The sequence below is a fragment of the Gopherus evgoodei genome, chromosome 7 (genome assembly GCF_007399415.2).
Source record: "Gopherus evgoodei ecotype Sinaloan lineage chromosome 7, rGopEvg1_v1.p, whole genome shotgun sequence".
In the NCBI taxonomy this organism is placed as follows: domain Eukaryota; kingdom Metazoa; phylum Chordata; order Testudines; family Testudinidae; genus Gopherus; species Gopherus evgoodei.
The window spans coordinates 76,722,085-76,749,850 of NC_044328.1; the positions used below are offsets into that span (position 1 = coordinate 76,722,085).

The 27,766-nt window shown below is 44.7% G+C and overlaps 1 protein-coding gene across 2 annotated transcripts in view; it reads left to right on the forward strand.

The window, feature by feature from the left end:
- Nucleotides 1-27,766, forward strand: part of LOC115655341 — a 73,191-nt gene that overhangs the window by 33,383 nt on the left and 12,042 nt on the right. For both annotated transcript variants that reach the window (XM_030570691.1, XM_030570690.1), the window contains exons 3-6: nucleotides 16,841-17,002; nucleotides 21,483-21,636; nucleotides 23,704-23,858; nucleotides 27,215-27,241. In XM_030570691.1, the coding sequence (XP_030426551.1) occupies nucleotides 16,841-17,002; nucleotides 21,483-21,636; nucleotides 23,704-23,858; nucleotides 27,215-27,241 (498 nt within the window). The remainder of the gene's footprint in view (nucleotides 1-16,840; nucleotides 17,003-21,482; nucleotides 21,637-23,703; nucleotides 23,859-27,214; nucleotides 27,242-27,766) is intronic.

Here is a 27,766-nt window from a genome sequence, read left to right on the forward strand (position 1 = left end):
TTTAGAATCCAGAACCATAACACACGCTAATCAAAAGCAGAGACACAAAGCTGGATACTTCCTGAGGTAGAGAAGCACAGCTCTCCCCACCTTATTCTAAGCTGACTGCCTGCTTGCTTCAGCTGCGTAGCCTGCAGGTAGACCAGGAAACAGCCCCAGACCCCTGCCCACTCTTAAAGTGACAACTTGCAATTCCAGCAGTCCTCAGTACAAGACAGATTCCCCTCTTTGATGTACACAGCATACATGCCATGTGGTAGGACTGAACAGCCCCTTGCTCCCTTCTCTCACAAGGCACCAATATAAAAACACATTAAGCAATATTGTCTAAAGTAACAGAGGCCTACTAGTTGGGTGCATCTTTCAAAAGGGGCTAGCACAGGCCAACTCGGGGCACGGAGCTTAGGGGTGACTACAAGAGCAGGAGAGTTCTGCAAAAACTGGAGTGGTGACCCCATCTGACAACCACATTAACTGTCTGAAAAGTACTTTAAATCCTTTGTGAAATGGAGCCTCAGTTTCCCACTAAAGGGAACATTGACATAAACCCAAGAGTAAATTCTAAAGAGGCTTAAGAGGAAATGAAGCCGTCTCTGTGGTTTGTTCTTCTTTTTTAATATCCTCACTGGCTGATGGTGAAGCTCTAAGTCAATGCCTAGAAGCTAATTTTTTGTAGCTGTACGAATGCAGCAGTGATTTATGCTAGAAGAGGGTACAGGGCATATTAATGGAGCAGATAAATACTGCAGCATGTCAAGAACAGCAGCTACTAGAACTAGAATGATACAAGATAAAGACTGTCCAGTATGTTAGGCCATAAGGCAGGTTTTGTGCAACAAATGGAGGATGGATTGAAAACCTTTTAAAAGCCATGGCCCAGATGTTCAGCTGCTGTAAGTAATGTACTCCCATTGAAGATTGTATTTACACCAACTGAGCCTGTGGCTTCCGACCTCTGTTTTGTTGATCAAGGTGCCCTGGATACAGCATGGAGCTCAGGATCCAAACTCCACTCTAGATCCAGACTGACCCAAATGTCCTTTAAATGCCATCTCCTGGTTAGAAAGATACCTCCAGTGGCTGTTCCAGTGTATCCTGATCTGCTTGACTAGCCTGGCAAAGTGAGCCCCCTATTGTTGGGCCAATTCTAAATAGAATGAGGGGGTTGGTTTGGTTCTTCTATTTCATGCTGGTGAAAAGTGCCAGAATGATAGTCCTGCACCTCCATGTAGCCACAGGACAAGCATAGTCTGGGTAGCAGCAACCCAAGCGTACTCTCTTCTGCAAACCTTCCTTGGAGGGACCACCTCAGTCTCCGTGGCCTGTTCATTCAGCTACTGCAACTGCTAACATAGGGGGTAGCTGTGGTGGTAGTGTTTGTGACGTGGACACTTGTCCACTGAGAAGTGAGCTACAAGTCATCAAACAGCCATATCAGATGGTGATGAATTTTGAGTTTGTCTGGATTCATCTCATCAACTCAAGCTGATTACAGTGTTACCAATCCCCTGAGTCAACCCAGTCCCTTGGAATATTTCTCTTTAGACACTGGTATGGTACAGCAAGAAGGAGAAAGCCACAGGAGGCCATCACAGTCCAGTACCACTTCCATAGCATGTGTGTGCCATGCAGAGGAAGCTGCAAGCTATCAGTGAGCACGGCTGTTCCTGGAAAGCAATGTAAAATACAGGGTGGGGAAGAGTAGAAAAGTACAGAATGATTCCTCTGCTTCCTGTTATTCAGGAGTCTTAACAAAGTCATCAGCTTCCACTGACAAGTGTTTTCCACTCAGCCTATGACATCACTAAATGAGTATTCCAAGCCCAGGATGTGCTGTTTGCAATAACATTCCAGGGCTGTTGAAATGTTGCCTTGCACATTCTTTGGGATCCTGGAGCTCTGTGGGTAAAAGAGCCACACTCCATAGAAAGGGTGAGCCGAGCAAGGAGCAGAGGAGAATCAAAGCCTGTAGTAAGAGCGCAGCCTCCAAACTAATCCTGCCTGAGAGTAGGAGGGGCGGGGAGTGGCACTATATGTGAAAGAAAATGTAGAAGCAAATGAAGTAAAAATCTTAAGTGAATCCACATGTTCCATAGAATCTCTATGGATAGAAATTTCATGCTCTAATGAGAATATAATATTAGGGATCTATTATCGACCACTTGACCAGGACAGTGATAGTTACGATGAAATGCTAAGGGAAATTAGAGAGGCTATCAAAATTAAGAACTCAGTAATAGTGGGGGATTTCAATTATCCCCATATTGACTGGGAACATTTCATTTCAGGATGAAATACAGAGATAAAATTTCTTGATACTTTAAATGACTGCTTCATGGAGCAGCTGGTATGGGAACCCACAAGGGGAGAGGCAACTCTAGATTTAATCCTGAATAGAGTGCAGGAGCTGGTCCAAGAGGTAACTATAGCAGGACCACTTGGAAATAGTGACCATAATACAATAGCATTCAACATCCCTGTGGTGGGAAGAACATCTCAACAGCCCAACACTGTGGCATTTAATTTCAAAAGGGGGAACTATGCAAAAATGAGGGGGCTAGTTAAACTGAAGTTAAAAGGTACAGTGACTAAAGTGAAATCCCTGCAAGCTGCATGGGCGCTTTTTAAAGACACCATAATAGAGGCCCAACTTCAATGTATACCCCAAATTAAGAAACAGTAAAAGAACAAAGAAGAGCCACCATGTCTTAACAACCATGTAAAAGAAGCAGTGAGAGATAAAAAGACTTCCTTTAAAAAGTGGAAGTCAAATCCTAGTGAGGCAAATAGAAAGGAGCATAAACACTGCCAAAATAAGTGCAAGAGTGTAATAAGAAAAGCCAAAGAGGAGTTTGAAGAAGCCAAAAACTCCAAAGGTAATAACAAAATGTTTTTTAAGTACATCAGAAGCAGGAAGCCTGCTAAACAGCCAGTGGGGCCCCTGCATGATCGAGATATAAAAGGAGCGCTTAAAGACGATAAAGTCGTTGCGAAGAAACTAAATGGATTCTTTGCTTCAGTCTTCACGGCTGAGGATGTTAGGGAGATTCCCAAACCTGAGCTGCCTTTTGTAGGTGACAAATCTGAGGAACTGTCACAAGATTAAAGTGTCACTAGAGGAGGTTTTGGAATTAATTGATAAACTCAACATTAACAGATCACCAGGACCAGATGGCATTCACCCAAACATTTTGAAAGAACTCAGATGTGAAGTTGTGGAACTATTAGCTAAGATTTGTAACTTGTCCTTTAAATCAGTTTCTGTACCCAATGACTGGAAGTTAGCTAATGTAATGCCAATATTTAAAAAGGGCTCTAGAGATGATCCCGGCAATTACAGGCTGGTAAGTCTAACATTGGTACGGGGCAAATTAGTCGAAACAATAGTTAAGAATAAAATTGTCACACACATAGAAAAACGAACTGCCGAGCAATAGTCAACGTGGTTTCTGTAAAGAGAAATCGTGTCTTACTAATCTATTAGAGTTCTTTGAAGGGGTCAACAAACATGTGGACAAGGGGGATCCAGTGGACGTAGTGTACTTAGATTTCCAGAAGGCCTTTAACAAGGTCCCTCACCAAAGGCTCTTACGTAAATTAAGCTGTCATGGGATAAAATGGAAGGTCCTTTCATGGATTGAGAACTGGTTAAAAGACAGGGAACAAAGGGTAGGAATTAATAGCAAATTCTCAGAATGGAGAGGATAAATAGTGGTGTTCCCTAAGGGTCAGTCCTCGGACCAATCCTATTCAACTTATTCATAAATGATCTGGAGAAAGGGGTAAACAGTGAGGTGGCAACATTTGCAGATGATACCAAACTGCTCAAGATAGTTAAGACCAAAGCAGACTGAAGAACTTCAAAAAGATCTCACAAAACTAAGTGATTGGGCAACAAAATGGTAAACAAGATTTAATGTGGATAAATGTAAAGTAATGCACATTAGAAAAAATAACCCCAACTATACATACAATATGATGGGGGCTAATTTAGCTACAACGAGTCAGGAGAAAGATCTTGGAGTCATCGTGGATAGTTCTCTGAAGATGTCCGCTCAGTGTGCAGAGGTGGTCAAAAAAGCAAACAGGATGTTAGGAATCATTAAAAAGGGGATAGAGAATAAGACAGAGAATATATTATTGCCCTTATATAAATCAATGGTACGCCCACATCTCGAATACTGCGTACAGATGTGGTCTCCTCATCTCAAAAAAGATATACTGGTATTAGAAAAGGTTCAGAAAAGGGCAACTAAAATTATTAGGGGTTTGGAGAGGGTCCCATTTGAGGAAAGATTAAAGAGGCTAGGACTCTTCAGCCTGGAAAAGAGGAGACTAAGGAGGGATATGATAGAGGTATATAAAATCATGAATGATGTGGAGAAAGTGGATAAGGAAAAGTTATTTACTTATTCCCATAATACAAGAACTAGGGGTCACCAAATGAAATTAATAGGCAACAGGTTTAAAACAAATAAAAGGAAGTTCTTCTTCACGCAGTGCACAGTCAACTTGTGGAACACCTTACCTGAGGAGGTTGTGAAGGCTAGGACTATAAGAGCATTTAAAAGAGAACTGGATAAATTCATGGTGGTTAAGTCCATAAATGGCTAATAGCCAGGATGGATAAGGAATGGTGTCCCTAGCCTCTGTTTGTCAGAGGGTGGAGATGGATGGCAGGAGAGAGATCACTTGATCATTGCCTGTTAGGTTCACTCCCTCTGGGGAACCTGGCACTGGCCACTGTCACTAGACAGGATACTGGGCTAGATGAACCTTTGGTCTGACCCAGTACGGCTGTTCTTATGTTCTAAGGCGACACCTACTATTATGTTAGTACCTGACGATCCTGAGCTTGATTGGGGCCCGACTGTAGAGGGTGATGTACAAACCCCAATGAGGGACATTCTGTGCCCGAAAAGCTTACAGTCCCAAGAGACAAGAACGGCAATGGGTGGCAGAGCCAGGATTAGAATCCAAGTGTCCTGACTTCCCATGTAGTTCAATGCCCTATCTGCTGGCCCACATTTCTTTCCCAGAGGGCTGCAAACCCATTGGTTTCACTATCTTCAGACACATCCACATATTTGACTCTGTTTTCTGGGAAGTAAGAGAGCAGAAGCACTATAACTCACTGCTGTGGGTGGTGCCTAGCACTTGACTTTTCTTGCATCCATGTGTAGCCTTCACTCACATTCACCCTAACATGCAACACACCACGCAAAGTTTACAAGCCTTGTGTGACCTTTATATAGCTGGCTCAGGACTCCAGAACATCCTCCCTTTGGAGACCAGGAAAAGCCTCCCCATTCCAACTTCAGATCATGCCATAAGATACAGCTCTTCCCCATAGTACTCTCCAAAGAGTCATAATGGAAGAAAATCCCAGGGCATGCACCAAATTAACAGCCCATGATAGAGCCCAGAGCAGGACAGAGCACTGATGAGATGCTTACAATTACAAGTCCTGATTACACCTAGATTAGGCAAGGGTAGCCCTTGTCCCCTGGCAGCACCAACTGCGCTTAAACCCCTTACAGCAGCTATATACCAGCCACAGGTGGTAGGCAAATAGCTAGAGACTGAGGGACAGATTTGCAGCTCATGTAGCTCCACCAACGTCCAAAGAGCTAGGGTGAGTTGCACACAATCCGCTGAAGATCTTGCCCAGAGACTGTAGCTATCATCTTAAACATTTTCCCTGTGGATCCTCAGATATTTATAACCTCATTTTAAAAACAAGGGCCAGATCCAAAGGACTATGTTGATTAACACTAGCTGAGGATCAGGCACCCAAATGTTAGTGATCAATGGCTCCATGTCTAGTTGGCAGCCAGTATCAAGCTGAGTGCCCCAAAGGTTGGTCCTGGGGCCAGTTTTGTTCAATATCTTCATAATGATCTGGAGGATGGCATGGACTGCACCCTCAGCTTTGCAGATGACACTAAACTTTGAGGAGTGGTAGATATGCTGGAGGGTAGGGATAGGATACAGAGGGACCTAGAAAATTGGAGGATTTGGCCAAAAGAAATCTGATGAGGTTCAGCAAGGACAAGTGCAGAGTCCTGCACTTAAGATGGGAGAATCTCATGCACTGTTACAGACTAGGGTGGCTAGGCAGCAGTTCTGCAGAAAAAGACCTAGGGATTACAGTGGACGAGAAGCTGTCAACAGTGCACCTTTGTTGCCAAGAAGACTAATGGCATTTTGGGCTGTATAAGTTGGGGCATTGCCAGCAGATTGAGGGATGTGATCATTCCCCTCTATTCAGCATTGGTGAGGCCTCATCAGGAGTACTGTGTCCAGTTTTGGGCCCCACACTACAAGAAGGATGTGGAATTGGAAAGAGTCCAATGTAGGGCAACAAAAATGATTTGGGGGCTGGAACACATGACTTATGAGGAGAGGCTGAGGGAACTGGGATTGTTTAGTCTTCAGAAGAGAAGAATGAGGATTTGATAGCTGTTTTCAACTACCTGAAAGGGGGTTCCAAAGAGGATAGATCTAGACGGTTTTCAGTGTTAGCAGATGACAGAGCAAGGAGTAATGGTCTCAAGTTGCAGTGGGGCAGGTTTAGGTTGGATATTAGGAAAAACTTTTTCACTAGGAGGGTGGTGAAGCACTGGAATGGGTTACCTAGGGAGGTGGTGGAATCTCCGTCCTTAGAGGTTTTTAAGGTCAGGCTTGACAAAGCCCTGGCTGGGATGATTGAGTTGGGGATTGGTCATGCTTTAAGCCTGCTTTGAGGGAACTGGGATTGTTTAGTCTGCAGAAGAGAAGCATGAAGAGTGATTTGATAGCTGCTTTCAACTATCTGAAAACAGGTTCTAAAGAGAACTGAGGTCCCTTCCAACCCTGATATTCTATGATTCTATGTTTAGGGCTTGGTGAGGAGGTATAGGCCAGCTTCTGTTCTCAGTTACATCAATCAGTCTAAATTTGGAATAATGCCATTGAATTCACAGTAGCGTTGCTGGGCTGGATCCTCAGCTGGTATAAATCAGCATAGCTCTGTTAAAGTCAACGGAGTCATGTTGATTTATACCAGCATAGGATCTGGCCCACTCAGTATTTAAGCCAATGTATCTGAAAGCAGGATTTGGTCCCCTCTAGATTCCTAAAAGTCAAATGTTTTTTATTTTGGCCCTTGTCCAACCATCCCTGTCTCCTCACCCCAGAACAGCAGTGGATATATTTTTTACTGCTATATATTTATCACCGTGTCAAAAATGGCTTGGTCAAACATTATAAAAAAATCACCTTCAGGTAGGAATAATGGAATATTTGAGCCCTGATGATGAATATTTCAAGGAAGCTAGAATCATATGGAATTGGAAGGAGGGGACTTGCAATGGAATCTGTTTTGTAATCTGTGACAAAGTTTCTCCTCTATCTTGGTGGGTCCTGTGCTTATTGGCAGATTTGCTCACCTCACAGATTCACCCTGTGGGTCAGGAAACAGCCCAGAGACCTTCCCCTCTGGTAGAAGCCACAGTCCAGGTCAATTCCTCCTGTGTTTGATCAGGAGTTGGGAGGTTTGGGGGGAACCCGGGCCCGCTCTCTACTCCGGGTTCCAGCCCAGTGCTCTGTGGATTGCAGCTGTCTAGAGTACCTCCTGGTACAGCTGCGCAACAGATATAACTCCCTGGGCTACTTCCCCATGGCCTCCTCCCAACACTTTCTTTATCCTCGCCACTGGACCTTCCTCCTGATGTCTGATAACGCTTGTACTTCTAGTCCTCCAGCAGTATGCCTACTCACTCTCCACTTCTTGCACACCTCTTGCTCCCAGTTCCTCGCATGTACCTCCTCTCCTCTGGCTCCCTGCTCCCTCTGGAGTGAGCCCATTTATAGCATTAGAGGGGCCTTAATTAGAGTCAGGTGCTTAACAGTCTCACCTGACTCTTAGCAGGTTAATTGGAGTCAGGTGTTCTCATTAGCCTGGAGTAGCCCCTGCTCTGGTCACTCAGGGAACAGAAAACTGCTTATCCAGTGGCCAGTATATCTCCCTTCTACTACTCTGCTGTTCCCAACTGGCCTGGGTCTATCACAAATCACAGAGTGGCACAACAGTGAACTAGCCTAGCTCTCTCTCTAGCCTTTAGAAAGATTGACCCCAGGATATCATACAGCAGGTTCCGAGCAGCACACTGCATGAGCTGGATGATGATATTTAGGGAGTGTTGCTTAAATATTTCCAGTCTATTGAAAGAAATTCCTGGAAAGGCCACATGGTGTTTCTTGTTGAGCAATCATTAAGGAGGTAACTTGCTCTATTGCCCAATCAAAAACTTTCTGTACTTGACATCAGCTCTGTCAGTTTTAGGCACATAAAAAATTAACTGAGACATAACCCTAATCCAAATTGGTTGTATTGCACAGCAGTGCAGCGAAGGTGCCCATTTCTAGGTATATACCCCACTGCCGAAGGACAGAGGCAGTGAACTTGCATTGTAACTGCAGGGCAGTTGTAATAAATATAGGGCTTGCCTGATGCTTAAAATCCTTCAGTCCTCATTTTGTCCTTTGGTAAACTAATGTTTTGGGATCACTGGAAGCTCTGGGAGCTATTAGCAAAGAGAGACATTGAAAACTAAAGACCTTTTCAAAGCCCCTTAAAGAAAGCCTTCTAATGATTTCAAGGGGCTTCGGCTCTGACCTTAAAAACCCATAAAAGCAGAATGTTTAATTTCTGCTGACAGGAGTAGCAGGCCCTGTGTACTAGGGTGTTAGATAAATCATCTTTTCTTCATTTGCATTTGCTAGGATAGCTATAGGATTATGCTAATCACTTAAATTGAAGATTACCTAAGAGGATAATTCAGATTACCTACCCTCTGAAGAATTGTTTGGGAATCTGAGTGCCTAGCATGCCAGCCAAGTTGGGTCTGATTTTTAATCTGATTTAGATCCTCAGCTGGGTTGTCACCCTAGCTCCATGGACCTTTTGGGGTGTGGCTAGAGCACACTGCATTGCAACTATTCTCTCCTTCCCAGGGCCCACGAGGGCTCATAGGCAGCAGAGCATTAGTTTTAGCACTCCAAGGGTGCTGCCATAAGGTCACCATCTCAGAGCGCCCCCCCTCCCTTGGCTTCCCCACCTCCAGTGCTCAGTTAGGCTAAGAAAACCCACTAATATGCAGATCTCAGATCACAAAATAAAGTTCAATGCCATAACTCAAAAGATTCTGGCTCCTCCCCCTTCTGTGACTCCAGGTTCTTCACCAGTCTGACTCATCCTTCAGCCTGGAAGGCTCAGCCCCAGAAGCCTCTGCTAGAGTTTAAATGGGCCAAAGGAAGGATCCACATTAATAGCATCTGCCACCCCGGGCTTATTGTTATTATCACAGCCTTCCTAGGATATCTCCCCATTCCCCAGGGCATTCCTCTGGCACTGGCATCGGCAGTCGGATGGCATCGGCAGGCCTCCCTGCACCTGGCCTATTCTCCTTCTTCCTGACTCCCAAGACTCTTTATATAGCTCTTGAGTAGGGTTGCCAATGCTCCAGGATTGTCCTGGAATCATCAGGATTACATCATGTGATGAAATCTGCAGGAATTCGTCCAACCAAAGTTGGCAACCCTATTCTTGAGCCTAGGTGCTACCCTGCCTGCTAATTGGGTCTAGCCAGGGCACACCTGCTCATTCACAGAAGGACTGAGATCCTCTCCCTTAAAGGGGCACAATCACCCTAGGACAGTTGCTCTGACTTGCACCGAGGGCCAGGTAGGCCCCTGGCTGCCCCATAGCACAAGGAGCACAAATGCATGGCTTCCCATGAGCCCAGGAAAGGAGAGAATAGCTGTAGTGCAGTGTGCTCCAGCCACAGCTCTGTAGGTCAATGGAGGTAGGGCAATTTACCCCAGCTGAGAATCTAAGCCAGCTGGCTCCTGATTCCTTCCTGCTCCAAGCACGCAGTATGTGAGCATCAGGGTTTTCTTTGCTCTTTCTTTCCTTTAATGATTTTACAAACAAAACAAAAAGAATAGAATATTTCAACTGACATATTATGCACTACTACTGATATGGTAGGAAATAAATATAAAAATGGGGGAAAGTCTTAGCAAAAAAATAAATTTGGAAAATTTTCCCAAACTGAAGTTTTTCAGAAATTCTAATTTGCAGGAAATTTCAGCGAAATTTGGTTTTGTTCTGATTTGGACCAAAGCCCGTTTTCAGTGTCAAAATTTCCTGCAAACTACATATTTCAAGTGTCAACCAGGTCTAGTGCCCAGCAATTTTGAGGAGCCCATCTTGAGGCACCTTAAAGGAGCCTGATTTCAGAGGGTGGGTGCTCAGCACTTTCTGAAAATTGGGTGTCTTAAGTTGGGCACCCAAAAATCACTAGTCGTTTTTGAAAATTGTGGCTAGAGTCCATAGAACACAAGTTTTTTATTTTTTTCTAAATGGAACACATTGATTCTATGTTCTCTGAATGCTCTTGGATCTCTGTCTCCCTCCGGCTGCACAGATGTTTTAAAGATACATCTTTTATATTGGAGCAAAATCCATCCTGACTCCTTTTTTAATAGTTCTGTCCATAAAAGAGTGCTACCAATCATAAGGAAAGTGAGCTACTATTCCTCATTTATTCAGTGTCACATTATTTAATACAGTTTCACAGGATTTACATCATGGACTCAGACCTAAACCCATCTGAACATAAGACCAGATTTTATAAATAACATTATATCATTGTTTATTTAAAAATAATCCTGATGCTGATTATTTTTTGAACCCACCAAGAACTTTTTGACATAATAGAAAGACAGGAAGAAACTCGAGGTTTGTATTTCCCTCCTAAAATGTGTACTGCTGTGAGAAAGGACACAGAGTGAGCTTCCCACTTTTGTAAAGGCAACTAACTTTCTGACGTAAGATAAACTTTAAAGCAGAGCTTTTGTAAAAATCTGGGTTTATTTTACTTACTGATATCACATGCCATCGACAGGCAGAGCCAATGTGTAAATGAGCTTCTGTGTGTCTTTGTTAGTGAGATGTTCAACAGGTTAATCTTACAATAAATATGACTAATGTGTTTGCCAGACAAGGCAGCCAGATGCAGAAAATGCAACTGGACAAAATTGTTGCCTTTCTTCCAACACTGCCGTCTGACGCTGGCATCAGAGTGGCCCCTCTGCTGAGTGACAGTGGAACTGTGGGGCCTTCCAAGTAAGCTTCCCAGTGGAAGAGAAATCAGTAATGCATAATCAGGTTATAGTCTGAGTCTATTTTGCTACATAGTGTGGAATAGAAGCAATCACAAACAGCATGTAGACAATCCCCTCTTCCAGATGTTACAGCTCACCCACCAATGCTTGCTTCAAGCTGCTCTGGCCCAAGAATTGCCACCAAATATAGAGAATAAAGCAGAGGGCAAACCTTTGCTATTGGTCACGGTGTCTCCCAAAGGACAATGGCATAACAAAACGTAACAACAATACAGTATTTCGTCCAAAGACTGAACATTTACTCACATGCTAAGAAATGGAACTTGCAAGTTTATGTGTATGTCAAAGGGTGCGCCTCCTCTGTAGTGACCCCCTATTGGCCAAATGTGGCTCTGCAGCCGATTGCCTCAGTTTCCCTTTCAAAGTCCCAGGAATAATTCACAGAGATTTATATACAATAACAAACCTCTTTCTTGGGGACTGGTTTGTTAACATATAAAGCAAAGTAAACCCAAAGCAAAGTCTCTTTCATCTATTCCTTTCACAGTCTCCCACGGCCTCTTTTCCTCCCTGAGGTCTGGCTGGCTCCAAGCCTCTCCTCCAGGCACACTTTTGAGCCATCTCAGGGCTCTATTACTCAATCCACCCTAGATGCCTCCGTTCCCAGCTTGTAGACTCTCCTCTTTGCAGTCAGGGTGTTGCACAGGACTCTTTGTGCCAGTTTCTGGACTCTCAGCCATTTCTCCAGCAGCCTCCTTCAGGAACTCTTCAGCAACTCCCCCAGCTGTTGTCTTTCTTTTCATGAGGCCAAGGTGCCTTCCTTTAAGCTCAGTTGGGTGGCAGGTAATTAGTCACAGATGCACTGCCCTCCACCCCCATTAAAGGGCCAGTCACCCTTTGACAGCGGAATAGACTCATCTAATTCTTGCCATAACCATATGGGGGGCCTAGTCCTGCATACTTTCCTCAAGACAAGCGTCCATTGCCACCTGGATAAGGCACTCAGGGGAGCTGATCCACAGCCTGCTGGAGCCAACAGAAAGACTCCCGTTGACTTCAGTGGCTTGAGTTAGGCCCAGAAGAAGTTCACTCCCTAACTGGTGACATGAGGCTAAATCAGAAGTGATGTAGATATTGGCATAGGTTACACACCTGGACCCTGGTTCTCTGTTGCCTTCGACATTGTGTCCTTGTCCATACACTTATGCCATGCCACCCAATCAGACTTCCCTACTCACTTACACTGGGGATAGTGTCTTCCACCCACTCTGCATAGCTCCAAATGACTCTGCAAGGTGCAAAGACAGCAGAGAACTTGTCCCCCAGACTAGGTTAGTCCCAGAGTGGCAAAGCACTGTAGCTTGCACTGGCTGAGCAGTAGTTCTGCAGAAAAGGACCTGGGGATTACACTGGATGAGAAGCTGGATATGAGTCAGCAGTGTGGCCTTATTGCCAAGAAAGCTAATGGCATACTGGGCTGCATTAGTAGGAGCATTGCCAGCAGATCGAGGGAAGTGATTATTCCCCTCTATTCGGCACTGGTGAGACCACATCTGGAGTATTGCATCCAGTTTTGGGCCCCCCACTACAGAAAGGGTGTGGACAAATTGGAGAGAGTCCAGCAGAGGGCAGTGAAAATTAGCAGGGGCTGGGGCACATGACTTACAAGGAGAGGCTGAGGGAACTAGCCTTGTTTAGTCTGCAGAACAGAAGTATGAAGGGGGATTTGATTCATAGATTCATAGACTCTAGGACTGGAAGGGATCTCAAGAGGTCATCGAGTCCAGTCCCCTGCCCTCATGGCAGGACCAAATACTGTCTAGACCATCCCTAATAGACATTTATCTGACCTACTCTTAAATATCTACAGAGATGGAGATTCCACAACCTACCTAGGCAATTTATTCCAGTGTTTAACTACCCTGACAGTTAAGAACTTTTTCCTAATGTCCAACCTAAATCTCCCTTGCTGCAGTTTAAGCCCATTGCTTCTTGTTCTATCATTAGAGGCTAAGGTGAACAAGTTTTCTCCCTCCTCCTGATGACACCTTTTTACATACCTGAAAACTGCTATCGTGTCCCCTCTCAGTCTTCTCTTTTCCAAACTAAATAAACCCAATTCTTTCAGCCTTCCTTCATAGGTCATGTTCTCAAGACCTTTAATCATTCTTGTTGCTCTTCTCTGGACCCTCTCCAATTTCTCCACAGCTTTCTTGAAATGCGGTGCCCAGAACTGGACACTATACTCCAGTTGAGGCCTAACCAGCGCAGAGTAGAGCGGAAGAATGACTTCTCCTGTTTTGTTTACAACACACCTGTTAATGCATCCCAGAATCACGTTTGCTTTTTTTGCAACAGTATCACACTGTTGACTCATATTTAGCTTGTGGTCCACTATGACCCCTAGATCTCTTTCTGCCATACTCCTTCCTAGACAGTCTCTTCCCATTCTGTATGTGTGAAACTGATTGTTCCTTCCTAGGTGGAGCACTTTGCATTTGTCTTTATTGAACTTCATCCAGTTTACCTCAGACCATTTCTCCAATTTGTCCAGATCATTTTGAATTTTGACCCTGTCCTCCAAAGCAGTTGCAATCCCTCCCAGTTTGGTATCATCTGCAAACTTAATAAGTGTATTTTCTATGCCAACATCTAAGTCGATGAAGATATTGAACAGAGCTGGTCCCAAAACAGACCCCTGTGGAACCCCACTTGTTATACCTTTCCAGCAGGATTGGGAGCCATTAACAACTACTCTCTGAGTACAGTTATCCAGCCAGTTATGCACCCACCTTATAGTAGCCCCATCTAAATTGTATTTGTCTAGTTTATCGATAAGGATATCATGTGAGACCGTATCAAATGCCTTACTAAAGTCTAGGTATACCACATCTACCGCTTCTCCCTTATCCACAAGACTCGTTATCCTATCAAAGAAAGCTATCAGATTGGTTTGACACGATTTGATCTTTACAAATCCATGCTGGCTATTCCCTATCACCTTACCACCTTCCAATTGTTTGCAGATGATTTCTTTAATTACTTGCTCCATTATCTTCCCAGGCACAGAAGTTAAACTAACTGGTCTGTAGTTTCCTGGGTTGTTTTTATTTCCCTTTTTATAGATGGGCACTATATTTGCCCTTTTCCAGTCTTCTGGAATCTCTCCTGTCTCCCATGACTTTCCAAAGGTAATAGCTAGAGGCTCAGATACCTCCTCTATTAACTCCTTGAGTATTCTAGAATGTGTTTAATCAGGCCCTGGTGACTTGCAGGCATCTAACTTTTCTAAGTGATTTTTAACTTGGTCTTTTTTTATTTTATCTTCTAAACCTACCCCCTTCCCATAAACATTCACTATGTTAGACATTCCTTCAGACTTCTCAGTGAAGACCGAAACAAAGAAGTCATTAAGCATCTCTGCCATTTCCAAGTTTCCTGTTACTGTTTCTCCCTCCTCACTGAGCAGTGGTCTACCCTGTCCTTGGTCTTCCTCTTGCTTCTAATGTATTGATAAAAAGTCTTCTTGTTTCCCTTTATTCCCATAGCTATATTGATAGCAGCCTTCAACTACCTGAAGGGGGGTTCCAAAGAGGATGGAGCTCGGCTGTTCTCAGTGGTGGCAGCAGGGCCAGCACTTCCATTTAGGCGACCTAGGTGGTTGCCTAGGGTGCTAGGATTTGGGGGGGCGGCATTTTGCCACCCTCGGCAGCAATTCAGCAGCGGGAGGTCCTTCCATGCTCCGAGTCTTTGGCGGCAATTCTGCAGCGGGTCCTTCACTCGCTCCGGGACCCGCCACCAAAGTGCCCCGAAGACCGGGAGCTGCGGAAGGACCCCCCCCCCGCCGCAGAATTGCCGCCAATGACTGGGAGCATGGAAGAACCCCCGCCTAGGGCGCCAAAAACCTTGGCGCTGCTCCTGGGTGGCAGAAAACAGAACAAGGAGCAATGGTCTCAAGTTGCAGTGGAGGAGCGCTAGGTTGGATATTAGGAAACACTGTTTCACTAGGAGGATGGTGAAGCACTGGAATGGGTTACCTAGGGAAGTGGTGGAATCTCCATCCTTAGAGGTTTTTAAAGCCCAGCTTGAAGAAGCCCTGGCTTAGATGATTTAGTTGAGGTTGGTCCTGCTTTGAGCAGGGTATTGGACTAGATGACCTCCCGAAGTCTCTTCCAACCCTGATATTCTATGATTCTATGATCAGACATTTGGTGGGGCCCAAACTCAGCCCTAATGCAGACAGATGCAACTCACATTGATGTGAGCTCCATTGATGAGCTCCAAGGTGAGCTCCATTGATTTCAGTGGAGGTACATCAGGGATGAATTTGGCCCCAGGAGTGTAACGGCATACATTCTAGGCCCAGATTCTCACTTATGCTATGGGACTTTTACACCACTCTGGCAGGGTAACCATGGCTGTAAATGAAATATATGGAGTTCAGATGAGCACCTAGTCGTTTGGCTGCCCACTGAGGCATCTTGGGGCTATAATAAGGTGAGATTTCATTTTACTGGGATGCTTTAGGTAGCGTTGAAAACCTTAGCACTGCTGGGGAGAGAGATGGGGGTGCAGCGTGGGCTGAAAAAAGTGAACCAAACAGACTTTTTCTAACCTCAAAGGTAAGGTTAGGGGTTGGGATAAAGGCCTGGGCTAGTTCTCATTTTAGCCACACTGCCCGCCCGGTATATTTTTGGTGGCCTGTGAAACTTCAGCCCCCAACTAAAATCTCTCCAGCGCATCATCAAAGATCTACAACCTATCCTGAAAGATGATCCCTCACTCTCACAGATCTTGGGGGACAGACCTGTCCTCGCTTACAGACAACCCCCCAACCTGAAGCAACCGCACATCACTGAACAAAAATACTAACTCAGGAACCTATCCTTGCAACAAAGCCCGATGCCAACTCTGTCCACGTATCTATTCAAGTGACATCATCATAGGACCTAATCACATCAGCCATACCATCAGTGGCTCATTCACCTGCACATCTACTAATGTGATATATGCCATCATGTGCCAGCAATGCCCCTCTGCCATGTACATTGGCCAGAACAGACAGTCTCTATGCAAAAGAATTAATGGACACAAATCTGACAACAGGAATCATAACACTCAAAAACCACGAGGAGAACACTTTAACCTGTGTGGTCATTCAATGACAGACCTGCAGGTGGCAATTTTGCAACAGAAAAGCTTCAAAACCAGACTCCAACGAGAAATTGCTGAGCTGGAATTGACATGCAAACGAGATACAATCAACTGAGGTTTGAATAGGGACTGGGAATGGCTGAGCCATTACAAACATTGCATCTATCTCCCCTTGTAAGTATTCTCACACTTCTTATCAAACTGTCTGTACTGGGCTATCTTGATTATCACTTAAAAAGCTTTTTTCTTACTTAATTGGCCTCTCAGAGTTGGTAAGACAACTCCCATCTTTTCATGCTCTCTGTATGTGTATATATATCTCCTCAATATATGTTCTATTCTATGCATCCCAAGAAGTGGGTTGTAGCCCATGAAAGCTTATGCTCAAATAAATTTGTTAGTCTCTAAGGTGCCACAAGTACTCCTGTTCTTGTAACAGGAGAGGCAGGGCAATAGCTGCTCAGAATGATTTTGCCACTGTTGGCCTGTGCTCTGAATGACTTTGTCATTGCAGGTGAACCAAGGGAACACCAAGGCTCTCGGCTCAGGTTTGGGGTATCTGGAACACATCTGCCAGCTGATAGAGAAAATCGGGCAGCTACAGGAGCACAATCTGCGACTCCAAAAGCAAGTGTGCGGTTTGCAGAAGGAGCAGAAGATGAACCAGATAAAGGAGGTAAGAACAGATAATCAGGTGCTGTCTGGATGAGGGGAAAATGCTGCCAACCTCAGCCCTAGCACGAGGGTATAAAATCCCAAAGCAGGTGTTATAACTCCCGAAGTTTCACCCAAAACGGGGGGTTGGGGTGTTAATCGGGTCCCAGGTCTACAGGGTGAGCATGGGTGATGGAGGGGAGTGGCAGCCAGAGGCTATGCACTAGGACTATACCCTGCCCAAATAATAATGAGAGTTCATCCCATCCTTGGGTGCTTTTATTCATCTTCTCTTGCTCTCATTGTTTTCTAGATTTGCCCCCTACTTCTCTTTTCATTCCAGTCTTTATATTGATTGGAGCTTGTTTCTTTCATTGAGTGGGGTGTCTGGGGCAATAGCTTTGGGATCTTCCTAGAACTCTTGGTTAGGGATACTGACTACTTGGGCTGTTGTTGTATAGACTGGTTTCATTATCTGGTATTTTGATGCCCATCCGTGATCATATTATGATTAAAGGTGCCTGAACCAATAGTAGAAATGCCACAAATACCAGGGCTGCAGCCCCAGTCTTCACAATAGGTAGCAGAAATCTTTCCCGAGAGACCTTCTCTCATGAGACTTCCAACTCAATTTTGCAGGAACATTCTAACTTTTGGGCACTTATCCAGACTGATCCTCCAGAATTCTGGGATTTATAGCCCCCGCATTCCAGCTGCAGTTACTGGGGTTTTTCCTTATTTACGTCAGGATAATAATATTATTAATATTATATAATATTATTATTTTTCTGTTGAAACTTATTTTGGGGGGACAAATATGGCTTTTTGACTAAGTGGAAATTTTGTTGGAAAAGTTTCTGGTTTTGTCAAAAGTATTTGGGTTGTCATCCAACTCCCCCATCCCCCTCCCCCCCACTCCCAAATATTTGGCTTTAAACCTAAACATTTTGTTTTTGGTTGCTGAAAACTGAAGATTTTTTTGGTGTTTGGCTGCCAAACAAAAATGAAAATATGTTCTTTTTCATCAGTTTGGCCGGGGAGGTGGGGTGGAGTGGGGGTTGAAACACCATTTCACAACCAGCTATATCGCTGGGTGCTTCCCTCTGAGAATCTCAGTGTGATTTACAAATGGTAATAAATTAAGCTTTGCAACTCCCCTGTGAGGCAGGCTAGCATTATCTTCCCCACTTTAAATAGGGGGAAACGGAGGTAAAGAGATGACGTGACCTGTCCAGGGTCTCACAGGAAGGTGGCATCAGAACTAGGAACAGACCTCCTAACTTTGTCCCATGCTTCAGCCGTATGATCATCCTTCCACATTTTTTTTAACCTATCACCATCAAATCAATATCAGAGATTGTCAGATTCAGTGCTCAGCAATTTGTTTTCATGGGGGGGCAAGGGGGGCAGAGGAGGAAGCTGATTCCTTTGTTCTTTTGACTACATTTCCCCCACCCCCCTGTGCTCCTCACCCACCTGCTTGGGCAGCATCTGGAATAGGTGTCTTTCTCCCCTTTCAGAAACAAAGTCAATGCAGCATTGTGAGGCAGCAAAACGGCACATCCAGCAATCTCCTTGTGCCCAAATCTCTCCCTCAGACCAATGCTGCCTCCTACACAGAGCCTGGGAATGGTTAGCACATTTTCTGAAAACTTTACAGTTGTGGGTCATTGTTTGCAGCAACCCTTTCCATCTGCATTACGAGGGCCAAATCTTCAGCGTAGTCTCCCCATTGACATTAAAGGAGCCACCCCGATTTATACCAGCTGAGGATCTGGCCCTACATTTTCAACCTAGATGCGTTTTGTATTTTCAAAGATCCCTTGGCAGAATCTCCCTGTCTGCAAATGTAATGCACCCACCGCTGGGATATCTAGTTCACAGTAGTAATATGCTCTTTGCATTTTCAAAACACTTTACAAACATTAACTAATTATCTGCCCTTGGTATCTAAGGGACCTCCCCAACACATAACGTCTCACCATCTTCTATGTATTAATCCTCACAACCCTTCTGTGATGTAGGAAATACTGTTATCCCAAACTGGAGACTAAGGGTAACATTTTCAAAAGCACCCAAGTGACTTAGGGATCTATGTCCGATTGAAGTCAGAACTCTGCTGATTTATTAGGTTCTGCTGGGAGTTGAAGATGCTCAGCAGCTCACAGCATTGGGTCCTAAATGCACAAGAGATCTGACAGGAAAGCCCCGTTTTTATCATAAGTCTTCTAAGCTCTTCCTCCCCAGAGAGTCCTTTAATCCTTTGGAAAACACCAAGAGATGAAAAAGCAACACATCAGTTAGAGGACACATGGACTCCTGGAGAAAGAGCTGTATTGCCCAGTGCAATATCAAAGAGCGACAGAATGCTACCTGCACCACCTTCTAGGATCCTAGCAGATCTCATCAGCTGAGCAGCCACAAACAGTGCTTGGGAAAGATGTGTCCAAAGAATATCCATAGCCGATGCTGCAGGGGTGCTGTTTGAGCTGGGATTTCCAAAGGGGGCTAAGAGAGTTAGGCACCCAGCTCCCACTGACTTGCAAGGAATTTCCTTAAGCCCTAGTGAAAAATCCCAGCACTCTTCCCTCTGCTCTGCAAAGCAGCATCCCAGCCTGGAGGCATTATACAGCATTGGGGAAACAGGTTTCAGATGAGAGGGTTAGCGTAGGGTTAACTTGGGTGCTTGTGATTCTTAAAAGGAGCTTACCCTGGTGTCCTGGTCAAATGCCAACACCAATAAGGATCTACTTCTACCTAGTTATATTCCCCTGCAGTTGCAAATGGATAAAGTACTCTTCACTTGCTGTCCTAAACTCTTGTGTAGCATTCCTGGGCATTGTTAAACAATGACCACATTCCACACACGTGACAAGATTAATCTATAAAGTATGAAGAAAACTATATTGAATTTAAAATCACAGTTCACTAAGGTGCAAAATGGCCTTACACTGATACATGAAACTTCTTCATAGAGTCAGTTACAAGCAATCAAGATATCACTGCTTTGGCAAGTAACTGAATACCACGTGCAGCATATTTGTTTTGCAACATTTTATCTGACTCTGGCATCCTATCTATAAAAACACAAGATATTATTGTTTGTACATGTTCCTACAGAAATAATATTATCTTAAATTGTGAGTCACTTTTATAGTGGGGTTTGTTTATTTACACACACTGTGTCTTGGTTGAGCAGCTGTGAATTTGGAAATGTGAATTCAATTTCTTTTTGAAAGAGATGTTAAAATATGTTGACTATCAATCAACATCTATAAGTTTTCAACGGGATGCTGATGCAGAGATCAAAATATTAATCACTGACAGGTACACTTACACCTGTCAGGCCGTTAGTACAAACCACTATTTCCAAAGCACTCAGAGTCTTTAGGGATCAGCTGCAAGAGAAAACATGTTTCAGAACAAAGCCACTTTTGGAGTGTGAATCAAAATAGCTGAAATCATAAGATATAATGGACCAGATGCTCAGCTGATGTAAACTGGCATATCTCCATTGAAGTCAATGGAGCTACATTGATATACAGCAGCTGAAGATGTGGCCTAATAAAATTCAGATGTATCAATTTGGGCATCTAAAATCTGAGCCACCATAAACAAAAGACACTTTAGAAAATTATGGCTTTACTTTCTAAAATCACTTTAGAATTTATCACAAGTCAAAAGTAGCCATCCAATTTCAAAGTGAACTACAAAACCAAGCTAGGAATGTAGTGATGCCCAGAAATGCTGGGAGACAGTATACTAAGTTACTTTTGCCTCAGCTGTTTAAAAATTCATTTTAGCCTTCACAAAATCTGAGTTCTCTCTGGATTTTTTTGGTTTACTAAAAATACAAATACTGTCTGTATTTGGTTCGACCCATTATTAGGATTGTGCTCAATTGAAAAATTCAAATCTGGATCCAGATTTGGATTCAAAACTCTAATGTTTAGGGCTATTTGGATCTGAGGGTTTGGTTCTGATCTATCTTTAATCAAAATGAATCATTTTGGGATGTCTAGGGACAGTTCCTCCTCTGATATATTTCACCAGAACTCCTTGCCCCAGAAGTCAATGCAACTGCTGGTAGTTCTGGTCTCTGTGATTTCCCAGAATGCTGCATTTCATGGTATTACTAGAGAACCAGGAGCAGCCAAGCCTTCACAGTGGCTTAAAATAATTTTGAAGAAGGCTAGTTAAAGCTTATTTATCTGCTGGATGCCCAGGGAGCATGTTAACAGTGAGCTGATACTTGAAATGATTCAAAATCATTGAAGTATGAAATTCCATGCTACGAAGAAACTTAGCTCCAGCCAGCCTCCCTGCTCCTAGGCCATTTAGAATGAGTTAGATACATTTATCTGGATCCTGACAGGTCTTGGAATAGCCCTGGACATCTCTAGTTTGGAATGCTTACTGTTTGTCCGCAATATCTCCCTGCCCCAGTTACCTTGGGCCACTGCAGTGTAACAGCCTGCATACCTTCTCCTTGTCTGGTGTAGGAGTATTTTCTGCAGCACTGTTCCTGTGGAGCTGCCAGCATCTTGCTCAACTCATACCAGGAGGTGAAGAAATTTTTTATTGGGAGGAGCAGACCGCACAGTCTCTTGGTTCAGAGTGGAAACCAGTCCGACCTTTCGATCATCCCAGAAAGAGGTGGGTTTCAGTATTGGTGTTGATGTCTCATGGCCCTCATTCACACCCACCCTGCAACTTGTGTTGTCATCAACACCTGTGCCGAGTGGGGGTAAAATACTGCTAAATCAGGTGGCTAGGATTTCACACTGCTTTGCACTGCTTTTGCACAGGTGCAAATGACTGCACAAGACAATGGAGAATCAGGCCCAAAGGGCTCACTCCTGCCTTTGTGCTCAAGTGGGATAATCTGAAGTTTATGGAAGTTGGAGGTCCCTGAATCTGTAGCTTTATTTTCATTAGGCAAAATGGTGTAATTTTTACCTATGTTATCCCACCTTAAAATCCTACTGCTGTGCTTCACAAACTTTTTACTGCCAAGGGCCCGTTTGGCACCTAACTTATTGGCCCGGACTCCCTTCATTTTTTATACACAAGTTTCATGTTACTATTATTCTATTAGTCACTATCTGTACTTCTGTTTTTCCTAAATGGGGACATTACTTTCCTATCTTGTAGAAGTGTTGTGGGTCTTGACACCCTCTAACCCCTCACAGAGAGGGTGTAGTCTCGAACAGGCAAGTTCTGGTACTACCCGAATGGCCCTGCCAGTGTGGGAATACCCTTGCCAGCTTGACCTCTTCTATCCAGTACATGCAAAGTCACACTGAATGTAGGATGCCATTTTGAGAACAAAATGGAGCCTCCAGGGGGCAAAAGTGCCAGACCACTGTTCAGATGTGTTCTGACCCTGGCTCAAGGGACAGACCCCAGCATAACCCACTGCAGATCCCCAGAGGCCAGGGACCCCACTTTGGGAATCACTCTCCTAGTGTACACAAGGCCTAGTGTAGTTTTACCATATTAGCTGGTTGGGGTAAATCCTATGGGGTAACCTAGGGTGTTACTTTGACCAACTAACATTTTAAAACTACAGTTGCCTTGTCTACACTAGGATTTTAATATGGGTTAGCTAACATGTAGACATGGTGAGAGGAGCTAAGGGAAGTGCACTCACTAAACTGTCCTTTCAAGGAATCCAACATTCCTTAGCCCATGTATTAGGACAGTTCTTCATTGGCACCTTAAGATACCCAAAACAAGATATGATTTGACCTAATGTGGGAAATCTTATCCACTTCCCCCGGTTATGAGCATCCTGCCATCTCAAACAGGCACAGAGCACATCCTAGCTGAGGCAGAGCTAAGCCCTATCTGTGCAGTTTGGATTCCAATGCAAACTTTCCCACAGGTTTGGAGGGACTGGGCTCAGCCTGTTATGAAGAACACAGTCAGCTGAGAAGTTTGGATCCATAGGAGGATCTGAACTAACCCAAATTCTGAGGCTGTTTGGTTTCACTGTTAAGTTTGTTTGGGCTTAGGCCCATGTCTCAGACTATGACACCACTGCCAGTCAACCCCTGCACACAACAGACACGAGCCTTCTCAGATGTATTTAAACAGAGAGAAGAGCCCTTTTAAGCAAGCTCTACTCTGCTCCCCTGGTTTGGAAGGATGTTTGTCTAGATTAACACCACAGGAGACTGAATTGGTTTGGAAACAATTGAGAAATCTCCCAAACTATCACTCATTTCTAGAATGAAACTTGAACCCAACATTCTGAAGCTGGGATGGGCCCGAGACAGAACATGTGAATCCAGGGAATGTTTTATCTGGGGTTTTAGTCCAGGTCCATCTCCAGTTTTAAGGTTCTGAAATGTTCCAGGTTTTCCCTCCCTCCCACACACACATTTGTAGTTTATGACCACTGAAGTCAATGGAAGCTTTGTCATTGATTTAAACAGGGCCAGGATTTCATGCCTTATATCCAAGTGAATTCCAAAATCCTCTGAGGTTGGGGAGAAGCTATCCAGATCTTTCCTACCTTAGAACCATACCTGTTTCATAGGGGACTGCAGCAGTAAAGCTAGGACATTTCTTGTTTCTTGTAAGACAAGGAACTCGGGCACTTAAAGTGGGAAAGAATGTTCTCTTTCCAAGGCTAGTAGTTCACAGCCTGCTGATAACACTGCCCATAGGGACCCTACTGGGCCATTTCTGTGTATAAATCTGAGCATTGAATTGCAGGAAGTGACACACACCTGGAATCAGGAGATAGACAGCTGGTGCTGGGGCTCAGGAAGACCTGGAGTAAAAGGAGCAATGAGGAGAATGAACTCAGAGATGCCTATAATCTGACTGATGGCCGAGCTTTCCTGCTAAAGGACCCAATTACGAAAAAGGTGACTGATAAGCTAAAGCTCAGACAGACTGGCAAAGCTGTGATGACAGGGCTGAGACAGCAAGGGGAGCAACCACCAGCCAAATGCTAGGGGTTCAAAGTGGGGTTTTGGAGACTGTACAGAATTAGGGACTGAGAAAAATCTGCTGAGAAATGGGAGTAAATAAGAGCTGTGGGTGCTTAGCACCAGGCCTGAAATGAAGACATCAATACACTTTATCTGTGGCTTGGAATGTGGTGGTGTAACAACAAGCTTCCAGCCCAAATTCAAACCCAACCCATGCTGATGTGACACCCTTGTGAAGTCAAAGAAACTCTGAGCGGGTGTTTTTCCTCTTCAGTGCTTTTCCATTGTTTACAGCATCTCTGCACTTTCAGGTTCCCACGGGGATCAGAAGTGCTGGGATGCTGGGCGAGAGGCTGTAATCACAGTGTTACAGCTTCACAGGAGAGAGGAAGCAGTGGGAATCTTACAGGAAAGTGCCTGTAGGAAGTTTCCAGCCCAATGTTGCACACCTATGTGGTTCAGATTGTTTGCATGAGCATCAGAGGCCTGGTCTACACTACGCGTTTAAACCGAATTTAGCAGCGTTAAACCGATTTAACCCTGCACCCATCCACACAACGAAGCCCTTATACCGATATAAAGGGCTCTTTAAACCGATTTCTGGACTCCTCCCCAACGAGAGGAGTAGCGCTGAAATCGGTATTGCCATGTCGGATTAGGGTTAGTGTGGCCACAATTCGACGGTATTGGCCTCCGGGCGGTATCCCACAGTGCACCATTGTGACTGCTCTGGAAAGCAATCTGAACTCAGATGCACTGGCCAGGTAGATAGGAAAAGCCCCGCAAACTTTTGAATTTCATTTCCTGTTTGCCCAGCGTGGAGCTCTGATCAGCACGGGTGGCGATGCAGTCCCAAATCCAAAAAGAGCTTCAGCATGGACTGTATGGGAGATACTGTATCTAATCGCTGTATGGGGAGACAAATCTGTTCTATCAGAGCTCCGTTACAGAAGACGAAATGCCAAAGCATTTGAAAAAATCTCCAGGCTATGATACAGAGTCCACAGCAGGGACTCAGCACAGTGCTGCGTGACAAGTGTAATGGAAAGCCAAAGAATCAAATGGACGCTCATGGAAGGAGGGAGGGCATACTGAGGACTTCAACTATCCTACAGTCCCTGCAGTCTCCAAAAAGCATTTTCATTCTTGGCTGAGCTCCCAGTGCCTGAAGGGTCAAAAACATTTTCCCGGGTGTTTCAGGGTGTATGTATTCAATTTACACCCTTCCCCCTCCCTGAAAGAAAAGGGTAAAAATCGTTTCTCACCTTTTTTCAATGTCACCCTATGTCTACTGCATGCTGCTGGTAGATGGGGTGCTGCAGCGCTGAACACCAGCATCCCCTTCCTGGTGGCAGATGGTGCAAAATGACTGGTATCCATTGTCATCATCAGCCTGTGAGTGCTCCTGGCTGGCCTTGGTGAGGTCATCTGGGGGCGCCCAGGTAAAAATGGGAATGACTCCCTTTCATTCCTGGCAGACGATACAGAAGGCTTGGTAACCATCATCATCATAACAGCTGGAGGCTGAGCTCCATCAGCCCCCCCACCTTCATGTCTAAAGAAGATTCTGTACTCCCTGGACTATCATAGCAGCTGGAGGCTGCCTCCCCCTCATTTTAGCTCACTAAAAAGTCAGTGTTTCTTATTCCTGCATTCTTTATTATTTCATCACACAAATGGGGGGGGCATTGCCACGGTAGCCCAGGAGGGTTGGGGGAGGAAGGAAGCAACGGGTGGGGTTGTTGCAGAGGCACCCTCTAGAATGGCATGCAGCTCATCATTTCTGTGGGATCTCTGGGGCTCTGACCCGGAGCAGCTGTGCTTTCTGGTTCTCTAGTACACTTGCCCCATATTCTAGGCAGGACTGACTCTATTTTTAGACAAAACATAAAGAAGGGAATGACCCGGGGAGTCATTCCCATTTTTGTCCATGTGCCCCCGGCCGACCTCAGCGAGGCCAGCCAGGAGCACCCATGACAGCAGCAGACAGTACAAAAGGATTGATAACCGTCATTGCCAATTTCCAAATGCAAACAGTGCAAAATGACTGATAACCATCATCTCATCGCCAATTTACAATGGCAGACGATGCAATAGGGATGGCAAATGTCTCTGCTACCTTGCAAAGGCAAATGAATGCTGCTGTATAGCACTGCAGTACCGCGTCTGTCAGCAGCATCCAGTACACATACGGTGACAGTGACAAAAGGCAAAACAGGCTCCATGGTTGCCATGCTATGGCATCTGCCAGGGCAATCCAGGGAAAAAGGGTGCAAAATGATTGTCTGCCGTTGCTTTCATGGAGGAAAGATTGAGTGATGACATTTACCCAGAATCACCCGCGACACTGATTTTGCCCCATCGTGCATTGGGATCTCAACCCAGAATTCCAGTGGGCAGGGGAGACTGCGGGAACTATGGGATAGCTACAGAATAGCTACATACAGTGCAACGCTCCGGAAATCGACGCTAGCCTCGGTACATGGATGCACACCGCCGAATTAATGTGCTTAGTGTGGCCATGTGCACTCGACTTTATACAATCTGTTTTAAAAAAACGGTTTCTGTAAAATCGGAATAATCCCGTAGTGTAGACATAGCCAGAGACACATTCAAGGCTTGATCCTGAAAAGTGCTGCATGCTCTGGCCCTGACCTAGCAAAGCATTTAAGCACAACCTTAACATTAAGCACATGAGAAGCCCTTGTGATTTCAGCGGGCTGCAGGATCAGGCTCTCACAATTTAGGTGCCTATTGAAACAGAACTGTTTGGAGAGCCTACTATTATTGACATGTGGATGCCATTAAAACACAAGCAGCATTTTCCACACCACGACGTTTCACCTTTCTATGGCCTCCATGGGATACCCAGCAATCAGAATGGGAAATGCATCATTAAATGTAACTGCAGATGGTAAATGCTGATCTTCATTAGTCACCCGAAAGTACTTCATCCTCAATCTAAGTGAAAGTAAAGTGAAAAATCAGAGCTAGGATACACTCACGTTTTTGTAGTTATGTTAGCAGGGCCTGGTAGAGCCATCCAAGATGTGCTAGGCACTCTATACTTGAGCTTACCGTCCTAACAGACATGAAAGACAAAGGGTGGGAGTAAGGAAGGCGTATGATCCCCATTTTATTGATGGAGGACAGAGAGATGGATTGACTTGACCATGGTGAAGCAGGGAGTGTGTGGCAGAGCTGGGGAACTGAGCCCAGGCTAGTGCCCTTTCCCCAAGATCAGCCTTCTCTCTGGCTAATTCTAATTTTTCTTTTGCCTTTGTTTTCAGAGGGCTGACCTCGGCAAGAGTATCCCAGTAAGTACTGACGTCGTTACATGTATTTCTAGTATCAGTGTTTATTATTTATCATAGTACCTAGCAGCCCCAGTCCTGGCCCAGGAACCCATGGTGCTAGGTGCCATACACACACACAACAAAAAAGACAATCTTTGTCCCCAAAAGTTTACAACCTAGTAATAGAGCCAGTAGTGTCATCGTCCCAGTTGCTGATTGTTACCCTTTCAGAGTGTTCTTCACTGGAGTTGCCTCAGCCGTCCTCCATCCTCACGACAGATAACACTGTCGTCCAATGCATCCTTCACAAGGAAAGAGATTGAACAATTTGTATTGGGACTTTCTTTAATGTAGACAGTGTAAGCTCTTCTGAGCAGAGGCTGTCATATACTCTGTGTTTGTACATTGCCTAACACAATGGGGCCCCAACCTAGCTGAGGCCTTCAGAGCCTACTACAATATAGCAATGGTGATTTGCTACGTTAGCTAATATCCTGGCCTCAGTTAGAAAAGTTAACTTGGTATCAGTGAAACTAATATTTCAGT